This window comes from Pteropus alecto, unplaced genomic scaffold, assembly GCF_000325575.1.
Source record: "Pteropus alecto unplaced genomic scaffold, ASM32557v1 scaffold196, whole genome shotgun sequence".
NCBI classification, from domain to species: domain Eukaryota; kingdom Metazoa; phylum Chordata; class Mammalia; order Chiroptera; family Pteropodidae; genus Pteropus; species Pteropus alecto.
Window position 1 is genome coordinate 752,302 of NW_006439717.1, and position 11,801 is coordinate 764,102.

General features: G+C 50.6%; 1 protein-coding gene across 1 annotated transcript in view; it reads left to right on the forward strand.

Annotated features, from left to right (window-relative positions):
* FAIM2 (Fas apoptotic inhibitory molecule 2) overlaps positions 1 to 8,586 on the forward strand; it is a 26,363-nt gene extending 17,777 nt beyond the window's left edge. The window contains exon 12 of the mRNA XM_006916794.1: positions 8,336 to 8,586. Coding sequence (XP_006916856.1) covers positions 8,336 to 8,485 — 150 coding nt within the window. The 3' untranslated portion in view covers positions 8,486 to 8,586. The remainder of the gene's footprint in view (positions 1 to 8,335) is intronic.
* The last annotated feature ends 3,215 nt before the right edge of the window (positions 8,587 to 11,801 follow it).

Consider the following 11,801-nt stretch of genomic DNA (forward strand, 5'->3'; position numbering starts at 1 on the left):
TATCGCTTCATCCCCAGTGCCTAGAACAGTGCTTGGCACACAGCGTGTGGAGTGAATGGATGCCTGAGAGGCACATCTGAGGTGCTGTCAGAGCAGGCAAAGAAGGCAGCTGCACAGTTGACTTAAGGGCTGCTGCCTCACAGGTCTTCTGTGAGTCACAGGGGAGGAGGAACCACAGTGCCTAATTACCCATTAAGGTCTCATTAAGAGATCAACATACCTAAAGGCCCTGTTGGGCTCATCCTGCAGGTTATGTAAACAATGGTCAGGAGCATGTGCTGTGAATCTTCCAGTTCCATGCATTTTCTGGAGTCAAAGGAGGGAGGACATTCCACATGTCCCCTGGGTCCTATGGGGTAGGGGAGAGTTGAGAAGGGGGTCGCTGGACTCATTCCCCTCCCTCCCCTCAGTTTCAGGTAGACAGAGGCCCTCAGAGGCCCAGCCCCACACGAATTCACTCAGAAGGTCCTTGATCTCAATCTGACCCTGCTTCCAGCATCAGTTCTGTCCTGTGGAATCTGTGGTCACCTAGCTCCAATTCATTTCCAGAACCAGCATCCAGCACCGCTGGTCTCTCCATCTGCCCATCCTGGCATCTCCCACCCAGCCTTTGGGGACTTCTCAGCTCCCTGAGGGGCCCTCCCAGCACTGCAGCTAGAAGGATTACAAGATAGCACGCAGCACATCCCTGCCCTGCTCCCTGCTTCAAGGAGGATGTGTGAGAAAGAGGTAAAGAGAAGTGTCAGAGAAGATCCAGACCCCCAGTGACAACCACACCCTAACTCTCACAAGCCTGGGCCTTGGAAGGGCTGTGAGAATCAAATGATTTTCTCTCTAATAGATTGCAGCCTCTCCCCTGAAAGACTGTCTTCTCTGAGGGCAGGGCCACCCACTTAGATTAAGCTGAGATTGCGGGGTGGGGAACCCAGGCTTCTTAGGGCTGTGGTCCAGCCTTGAAGAACAGGCCCCTCCTAGGCCTCACCTCGTCTAGCCGTGGTACATTCTCAAGAGGCCTTAGGTTTTCTGCCTCACCCTACCCCATACCCGCTGGACGCCAGACCCAAATGCCAGTGGAAGTGGGTGAGTCAGCCAAAAGGTACTAGCCCCATCCTCCTCTCCCCTCTAGTGTTCTCTCCTTAGGCGCTTTTTGTGTAGAAACTCATGGAAAGTCAGGCAGGGGAGCAGGAGGGCTGGGCTGGGCTGGGCTGGGGTGATAGGGCAAGGTGGAGAGGCTGGGACAGAGCAAGAGGGCTGGAGCGAGAAGAGAGAGAATGGGTGGGGCTGAGGGCTTGACCAGCAGGTTTCCCAGCTGTGGCTGAGCCTCCGTGCCCACATGACTTTGGGCAGGTTGCTCTACCTCAGAGTTAGTTCTTCTTGGGGGACACTCAAAAGCTATTTAGAGTTCCCCATTCACCTAAATCAGGAAGCCAAGCCCAGAGGCCTAGGGAAGGACTAGGCATAGCACTTTAGAAGTTAGTTGATAGGCCCAATGGGCACAGAGGCTGGGAGACCCGTTAGGAGGCCACAGCAGTGTCCTAAAGCCAGGGTAGGGTGGCAGGGAGAATGTGTGCGGTCAGTACTAATGCTTCAGGGCCTGATGGTGTTTGGACGAGTGAAGCTTCGATAGGAAATTGTTTTGTTTGTAGAGATGCTGGGCCTCCAACCACTGGACACACACAGGCACCTGGCCTCAGTCCCTGGAAGAAAAGGAAGGCCAAGACTGTGAGCTCTAAAAGCTGGCAGAAATCTCCCTACATTGAGGCCCAGAGAGAGCACACCCAGACACATACGCACATTACGCACATGCCGGACATACGTACCACACACACACACAAACACACACACGCACGCTCACGTAATGTTAGCTGCCAAGCTGGATGCAAGCCCCATTTCCCTGACTCTCAGCCCAGCATTCTTTTCACTCTATCTCACTGTCCATTTGACAGATGGGATAATAAGGACCCAGAGAGGCTATCCAGATTGACAAACCCCACAGCAGGAGGACCCAGAGAGGCCTTTACAACCTCTGTCACCCTGAGGCTAGGCTTTTAGCAGTTACTTCCATCCAGCACCAACAGGGACTCTGTGTCCCCCAGATATGACAGCATCGGAGAGATTCAGGAAGAAGACTTCATTCTGCCCCCTTACCGTCTCTCACCCTGCTTTTCTGGTGGGGGCCATGATATATGCCCTACCTTCTTCACAATCAGAGAAGCATTTTGAAAAGCAAAAATGGCTATACAAACCCAAGCCGGGGTATAATTTTATTTTAGATTTACCTATTTCTTTCAGAGTCTAGAGGCCCTGTTGCCTCAGCGGTTTACATGAGCCTGAAAGATCCTGTGAGAACCTTCTCTGTTCTGTCACCATCCTCTGCCACTAACACCTCACCTGAGGCGTCACCTGAACCCTCTGGAAGTGGAGTGAATTCCTTCAGGGCGGGAGGGAGGAAGAGTGGATTGACCGGTAATTGCTCCTGTAGGGGAAAGTACACTCAAAGGTTTCCCTCTCCCAGTCCTCACCGGGGCCTCACCTCAGTCTCACTTCCTGAGGTGCTAATCCCCAGGAACCAACGCCCTGCTCAAACCAAGCCCTAACAACACCCAGGCCCCGAGAAGGCGAAAGAAGCCTCCCCATCTCCAGCCCTGAAGGTAGGGGACTGAGGGACATGGTGATTCAGATGACCTTTAGGACACAAGGCAGAGGAGTATCTACACTGGCAGAGGCAGGGCAGGGAGGGGAGGAGTACCTGCTCTCGTATGCAGGGTGGGGGTTCTCTAGAGCAGAGCCAGGAGGAGAGGCTGTCAGAAGACCAGGGGAGTGGATAGCTCTCCAGGTGACCACATACTCTCCACCCAAATGGCATTCAAAGCCTAGCTCATCCTTTTACTACTGTGACCTTGGGCAAGTTATTTGACCTCTCTGTGCTTCAGTTGCCTCATCTTTAAAACAGAGCTGATATTAACTCTCACAAGACTGTGGTAATGATTACATAAAATAACATACAAAAGGGAAAAAGAGGACAGCCGAGCACCCGAACGTGGTAGTTTCTCAACTCCTCATGCCCTTACTATAAATGTGAACCTTGTGATTCAGACAACAAAATTTTGGAGCAGGGTATCTGGGTGCAGATCTATCCTCTGCCACATCTTAGCTGTGTGGACTGATCCAATCAGGTAACCTCTGTGTGCTTCTATTTTTTTTTTATCTGTAAAATGCAGATAATAATAGTACACACCTCATAGATCATTGTGACTTTAAATGAATTAATAAATACAAAGCACTTAGGAAGTGCCTGGCACATCATCAGTGATCAGTAAGTATTACCTGTTAGTAATAATCAGTTGCCTAAAGTCAGAGGCAAGATTGGAACCCAGGTCTGTGTGACTCCCCAGTCCATGTTCTTGAGGACTATATTACACTCGTGCCCTGCCTTGTAAGACCACCCACAGGCTTCCTCACATACTTTTGCACACTGCTCCCCTTTTGTCTTGGACCAACCTTTTTGGCTCACATGCCTACAAGACCCTATTCCTATAGTGGCCCCTCGGGTGGTGCACACCAGCACACAGGGCTATGTGCAGTTGTCTGTGACATTTAAATTTTTGACACCCAGATCAGTGAAGACAAGAGAAATATGTGACATTGGCTCCAGGCAACTAATAAACTCCACACCTCTCTACGCAACACCTCTCCTTCACCCCATCCTGCATCCCTACCTAGGGCACAAGGCTTAAGGCTGGTTGTCTCTTTCTAAAGAATCTCCAGAGCTCAGCCTCAGCCCTAGAAAGTGATGGCAGGACCAGGTGATTCCAGCACTCCCTGAATCCCCCAGGAAGCCTGTGGTGCTCTTGGCCATGAGCTCTATTCGGGCTTCTCTTCCTACCTCTTCCATCCTGCTGTGCGCGTGCGCACACACACACACTGGCCTAAAGTAATGTCACATGGTGGAAAGAGCAGGATCTGGGGTTGGAAGACTTGAGCTGTCCTCTTGGCTGTGTGAAGTGAGCAAGTCACTTACACTCTCTGTGCCTCGATCTCCTCAGCTATATGAAGGGGATGATAATGCAACACCTGTCACAGAGGTTTATGGCAAGAGTTCACAAATTCTTCTTTTGTATAACTTTAACCCTTTTAAAAATTTCAAATTACATAATGTGTGAATACATTCGTTCATATATTTCATTTTTTAAAATTTTACATACTATAGGTTGTCAAACATCGTTTTGACCATGTCCCTTACTACCTTCCCCAGTGGTAGCTGCTGTCATCAATCTCCTTCCAGACCTTTCGATATGCATTTTATAGATACTTGCTGTATAGACTCCTATGAATTAGTTTTGTGAGGTTAACACAAAGGGGATCATCTGAAACAGATTTTTCTGCAACTTGCTTTTTTCTCATCATAGTATGTATCAGAGATGTTTCTGCCGCAGTACTGCTGCCCGCGGTTCATTTCAATATCCCCTAACTGAGAATGTGGGATTGTTTTCAGTGTTTCACTGTTAGAACCAACGCTGCCATGGGTGGCCTTGGGTGTGCTGCTCTGTGCACTCGTGCTGGCATTTCTGTAGGACGCACACCGTCTACGTGTTATTTTTTTATGCTGATTCAACACATTGCAACCCTAGCTTTTTGTATTCAGTGCCTGTTTGTTAGTGACTCTGAGCTGGCCTTTCCATGGCATGGCTCCCCTAGAGCCTTGCAGCCTCACCTCTGGGAGGACAACAGACATAAGCCTAGGTCCTGGGCACAGCAGGGTCAAGCTGAGTGTTTATCCAGGGGGCCCTGGCCAGGTCCAGCACTGGCCAATAGGATGAACCAGGAAAGTTTGCTTTGGCTCCTCGGCCCTCTGTGAGTGCCCACTCCTTCCCTGAAAGCCCTCTCTACCCCCCATCTCTATCAGAATGAGACAGGTGATCTGGTTCCAGCACTGGATAAATAATCATCAGCAAATCACTCACCTGCTCTGAGACTCCTTTCCTCATGTAAAATAGTAATAATAACGTCCACCGCCTAGGGCTAGTGAGATGAGATAAAGGATTAGTGTGTAAAAGGACTGTTTAGACATCAGTTAATAGCATACTAGTCCTACTCCTTCCCCTTATCCTATCTCATGTGCTGCTCCTGCAGGGTCTTATATTCAGCTGGCTACTAACTCCAGTACCTGCCGTCCTTTTAGATGTTAGTGGCTCACCCAGTCTTTAGCTGTCAACTGAGATCTTAACTGCCAATTAGGATGTTAACTGTAACCAAGATATCTGCTCTCAACCAAGACATTAGTTAACAATGCTTACCATCACCCGGGGAGATTATCAGTAGGTAACTTTTTCCTATAATGAATGCTTGCTCATAATCTAATCTCTGATAATGTCTTTTGCTCACATTAGACAGCCAGTTCTCTGAAAGCAAGTTCCTTAGAACATAGTAGATGCTCAATAAATATTTTTGGGTATACATTAATGAAAAGCCTTCAGTTGACTCACAGGCATGAGGTTGCAGCGATGGGCAGTACCAGGCAGTAGGATTGAATTTGGGGCAAGCTATCTCAGAGAACACCACACAGAGAAGCATCCATGGCCATACGCCAAAGGCAGGGGCAGAAATCATTTCATTCCTCTTTTCTCCAAGAGAAGAGCCAGCTGGCTCCTCTAGGAGGCCTCCTGGGTGAATGCTTCTTGGGAGGGGCCATCCCCAAACCTAGTCAGGTCCAAAGCTTCCAGGTTGAGAGATTCATTTTCATTAGCTCACCCAGGAGTGACCAGGCTCTGGGAAACCAACCAGGCAAGCTACTGATTGATAAGCCAGATCAGCAATTTATTAACTTCTGCTGGCAGTTGACTGCAAAGTAGCTTGTAGCATTGGAGTTGGCCCCTCTCCTTGCTTGTTCTCTCTACAGAAGGAAAATTTATTTGAGAAACCAAATCAAAATCAAGAGCATAGAATAGATTGAAATAATACTAAAGAATAATAGTTGATGCCTCTTGTATGATGTCATATATTTACCCTCAAAATCACACCATGGTATGGCCATTACTACTGTCGCATTTTGTAGATGAGGATATTGAGTTCAAGTGGGTGATGGCTACTGAGGAATGAAACCAGCACTCAAACCCAGGGGTTCCAGCTCTAGTCTGGTGTTCTCAGATGTCCGTCCCTCAGAGACTGGCATGCTCTGCACAGGGCCCCCTCAACCCTGGCTATGGCTCCCCATTTTTTGTCTGTTAAGGCCACACAGCTTCCCCAGCAACATTTCTGCCTCCTTGATTAACCGCAGGAGACACCAGAGGCTCAGCATCAGCATACACAGGTTCTCAAGAGGGCACCTCTTCTTCTGCAGATAATAACAATAAAACCACATTAATAGCTACCATTCATTAAGTGCTTACCATGTGTCAGGCGCCATGCCAGGCGCTTTGCACACATTATCTCCCTGTCACAACAACCTCAGGAGAAAAAAAAACTCATCTCCCTTTTATAGATACGGACTTATAGGCTCAGAGAGACTAAATATCTTGCCCAGAATCCCACCACTAGTGAGCAGCAGAGGTGAGCCTGGAATCCAGTCAGTCTGACTTTCAAGCCCACACTCATTATCACCCCCAAATCCCCACCTCTGAGGGTAATGTGCCTATATGTCCTACTTGCTGGAGTTGCTCCCCGTTGGAACCTCTGCCCCCTGTGCACTGCCCCCTGTCACCAAAGGCAGGGATCCTCACAGGCTTCCACCGGGCCGTACCTAAAGCAACCCCAAGGAGCCTGGTAACCGGAGTCAGGGAGTCTGGTGTTTGGGGTGAAGAACAGAGAGCTGGGCCCCAGCCCCCAGCATACAGTGCAAGCTTCGAGGGCAGGCTCCAGCCCCCTCCTTCTGTCCTCTTCCCCACCTCTGCTCCTGCCACACTGAATTCCTCACTCATCACACCATGCCCCTCACCTCCAGGGTTCCCCTCAGCCTTGTCAGTCTAGCAAACTCCTACTCATCCTTCAGAGCCCAGGTGAAGTGTCACCTCTCTTGGGACACCTTCCTTCTGCCCAATCAGCCCTAATAATTATAGCATTTACTGGGTTTTATTGTAACCATCTCAGTGTCCCCCACTAAGTAGTAAGCCCCCAAAGCCGGCATTTGTGTTTCCTATTGTCTCTGAAGCCCTTAGCAAGTCACTGGGCAAGGCTCTTGCCCCATACATATTTATCATATAATAAATGTTTCAGAGGAACCAAGGAACACAGGTCCACACACAGGTGACAAAAGAGCCAGGCACAGCCTAGTTAACAAGAATGTGAATTGATTTAAAGAATTCCAATCCCATGTGGATCAGTGGTTCATAACTGTGAGACACTAGTGGAACTTTTTGGCTTCTTTATCCCAGAAAAGTACACAATGCCTGTCAAATTTCATATGCTACTTCTGATGGGGTTCTGCTCCACACCCTGGACCCCAGAGAAAAGCCATGTGGGAGGAGTAGGAGTAGCTGGGAACGGTGGGAAGGCCTGGTAGGGGGCAGCAAGGTGGCAGAGGGGAGCCATCCCTAAGAGACTAACTGTTCATAGTCCAGCAGGCAGGGAAAGCACCCTGGGGAGAGCCTGTTCCTGGGCAGGAGGGACATAAACCCCAGGTGCTGCCTGTAAGTGGCATAGCAGAGTGGTTAAACATTGGGGGCTCTGGAGCAAGCCTGCTCGGGTTCAAATCCTGGTTTTGCCATTTCCTAGCTATGTAACCATGGGCAAGTACTAATATCTCGGGGCTGTGGTTTCCTGGGATAATAGTATCCATATTCCGTAGGGATAGTATTAGCACTAAGTGGACTAGTGTGTGTAAAGCACCTAATAAGTGCCTGTTCTTTGCTCACTAAGCATTCATTTATGTTCTAACTAAGAGAAGGGCCGTGATGGAATGGCAAGAAGACTAGGCCTCAGCTTGAAGGTCCTATAAGGTCCCCTTCTCCAGGAAGCCTTCCCTAACTCTCTGCCACACTCATGTAAGTCAGGTCCCTTGTGATCAGCACCACAGGCTTTGGTTACACTCATCATACTAATGATTATTTCCCACTGTTCTCGAAGCTCGATGAGGTAAGGGATCTTGTCTGTTTTGTTTCTTGCTGTATTCCTGTGCATGGCACATAATAGGTGCTCAGTTAATAGGTGTTAAATTCAAGGTAGAAGGTTTTGGGAAAGTTTTAGGTTCCAGGCTATCACAAGAGGGTCAACGAGCAGGCAGACAGCAGGTGTTGGTAACAAAATCTGGGGTGGGCCTTGGTGGGGACATTGGGCCCTCTTGGTCAGTGTCACAGTGACTGAACCTTCTGACTTCTCTTCTCTCTTCACCTTCCCTCAGTTCCTGGCATTTGACACCCAGTTGCTGATGGGTAACCGACGCCACTCACTGAGCCCCGAGGAGTATATTTTTGGAGCCCTCAACATTTACCTAGACATCATCTACATCTTCACCTTCTTCCTGCAGCTTTTTGGCACCAACCGGGAATGAGAAGCCCTTCCCATCCCACCCCCTTCCTTCAGAGAATGCTCCCTTGCTGGTCCTCTGACCCTCCCTGTGCTCCTGCAAGCCCAGATATAAACTAGCTGCCAGCCCAGCCTGTGGCCAGCCTGCTCACTCCCTCAGCCTAACCCTCATCCTTACCCTCTGCAGCTTGTATCTGTGCCATCGGGGCCCTGTGGAACCGAAGTCACATCACCCTTTGTGCTGCCCCTTTCGTCCAATTACAACTCCCAAAGTGGATCAGTCAAGGCTGGAAGTTCCCCTCTGTGTTTGAGGGCCCAAGGTCCCAGAGTCCCACCACTAGTGAGCAGCAGAGGTGAGCCTGGAATCCAGTCGGTCTGACTTGTCCAAAGGACAAGTGAGAGAAGATCAGCAGGATTTCAGATGTAGGAAAGAGACCCCAGGAAGCCTGGCTGAGGTCTGCTCCCCTACCAATATTCCTCCTAAGGCTGCCACAGCTGTGTGACCTTGGACACACTGTCCTGTGTCCAGTGTCCAGTCCTCCTCTCTCCTTCCAGGTCAGGCATTGACACTTTGTAAGGAAGTGGGTAAGGGGATGCCTGGGAGATGAGGTGAGGGTGCTCTGCAGGAGGGGGGATAGGGGTGAACAGAATGGCTGTCCCAGGCTGCCCATCCTCTCTCAGCTCTGGGACCAGTGTCTTATTCTAGGGACTTGAGCTCTGAGACCAAGAACAACCAGAGAGGGGTAGGAAGCCAATGTCACCTGTAATTGCCTTGGTTTACCCTCCTAGGTCATGACAGAGCACTGTTGGGGCAGGAGGCAGGAGGCCCTGCTCCTAAGTGGAGGCCTGTCCTGGGGCTCCTGGGAAGGTGGAAATAGCACAGCCAAGTGGGAGAGCTGAGCTCTGTAGCACTGCCAGTTCATCCCAATCTGCATCCAACTGGGAGGCATGTGGGGTTGGCAGGACTGAGACCTACTCCTCTCACCCTCTCCTCTCGGCGCCCCCAGGATGCTCCCACAGGCCTGAGGCCGAGTGCTTGGACCCTAGAGTACTTGTGTTCTGAGGGAAGGAGGGTTAGTCTAACTGAGCCAGCCCCCTCTGAGGGAATCCTACCCTGCCCCCAGCCCTTCCCCAAGACCTTTCTGCACATCTTATTTCTTAAACCCTCCCCTACCTGATGCCATTTGCTGGCTTTTCCACAGCCAAGCCTCTAGAGGCCTCAGTTGGCAGTGCCTATGTCCTTTCCCCTAGCTTCTCTGGCCGCTCAGCACAGAGTCACCAAGCCCCTTCCACTCCTTATCTCCTCATCTCTCTAATTTTGAAGCTATCCAGCCAGGGCCAGTCCCTCCAGCTGATCCCATGTGATGAGGCCAGGTCTCCTTATCAGCCTCTAGGCAGCTGAGATCTCAGGCAAGGAGTGCGTCAGCCACCCAGCCTCCTGCAGGCCTTGCTAGGGAGGGGACCAGGGGCCACACCTGGGGAGGCGTGCAGCCAGTGCAGCCAGCTTGTGATAGCAGCCAACTCCAGGCCAGTGGAAAGTTACTGGGTGGGGTCAGGGAGGTTCAGAGTGGATTCCTCTTCCTCCAGGGCCACTTCTCTTACCCTTATGCTGAGGGACCTGTTTGCCCCTGGGGAGAGTGCCTAGGTATACTGTCAGTGTTCCCCACCCCTCCCTCCCTACCTTTCCTATTTGCAACTTTCAAGAAATATTGCAGAAGCATTTGAAGTTTTGTTCTATCTTGGATATTTGAGGAGAAAAGGAACCAAGAAGTGATGACAGGTGTTTGTGTGGGACATAAAAATGTGTGCTGTCCTAAATTCATCCATTTCACAATCCTGCAAAGGTGATACTCTGTACATCCCCATGGCAGAGGGAGAAGCCGAGGTGATTAAGGGGCTTGTTAATGAGCCCAAGATCATACAGCTAACAGACCTGGTGGGTCTGGAATGAGGCTGCATGGTGGTCAGGCCCTGGCACCTCTAGAGACTTGTTGTCCTCAGTGCCACCTCCCCTCCCACTACCACCACCAGTTTTGCACTCTGTGGTTTCCACCTCCTGGGCACAAACTGGGAGACAGGATTCATGGTGTTAGGCAAGTGTTTCTTGCTGTCTGTCATTCACGTTTGCTGTCAGCAAGAAGGAAGACCATAGCCAGGGTGGCACAAGAGAGACACCAGAACACTATTTCCGCTGACTTCCTTATCCAGTTTCTTTCTTAATCTCTGGCCTCAGTTCTGAGGGGTCAGAACTCCCCACATTGTCCTGCCATTCTCGGCCTGGGCCCTGGTCTTGCTTCTCAGAATCCACAATCCAAGTCTTTTTCTTCCTAGGACAGTGTATGCAGAAGCTGGGAATGAGAAGCTTCACAAAGGCTAAGCTCCAAAAGCTGGGGGGAAGAAGCAAGCTCTCAGCAATAACAACATGACGGGCAACCCAGGGCCATCACAAAGCAGAGTACAATGCAGAGTTTCCTACTCTGGGTCCTGACAGGAGTCCGGGGCACACTGAGCTGACAGTAGAGCCAGGGCCGAGGCCCCAGCATTCCACCTGCAGCCAGGTCCTGAGGAACACCTGGATAGATCTTAGAAGGAGGAAGGGGGGGGCAGGAATGTGGGATTACGAGAAACCTGAGAAACCTAAAATGGGCTGGTGTCACAAGCTGCAGAGGAGGAGGGGAGCCCGCTGGCCCCTCACATTTTTGGCAGAGGTGGGACTGGGCCCAGGAATGATTAGATTGGATTTCATAAAGCTTGAGACAGCCAGGAATCTGACCAAGTGTGATATAAGGTCAGAGATCTCTTGCTGAGGGGAAGACAGACCAAGAAATCCTCTCCTGGGGATTGCAGATTGCGGATCAGGGCGCCAGGGAGAGACATGCAAATCCCCAGACTCCCACACCAGTTCCCAGGCGCATGCTTGCCTCCTTCTGTATTGCCTGGGGAAGCCCCAAGAATCTTGGTTCTTCCATCCTCTGCTCTTCCTCCCACAGGAGTCAGGATCAGTCACCTTACTCCAAAAGGCTCCACCTCTTCCTTCCTGGCCCACCTGGGGACAAGTCCCAGAGCCAGTCAGCTCTCCTTCTGTACTGAGATTTCACACCAGCACTTTGCTGCCCCCTGGTGGCTATCTGAGGAAAAGCATGTCCTCCTTTGCGGCAGAGAAGCAGAGGGCCCTATGGCCAGGGTTGTGAGCAGGATCTGGCCACTGGCTTCAATTCCTGGCTCTTTTCAGACCTCCTCAAACCTCTTATCAACCTTGGGATTTCCCTTTAGTCCAACCGTTGTCACATCTTTTGGACACTGTTTCCCCATCTGCAGGAAAGCACCCATGCACCACCCAC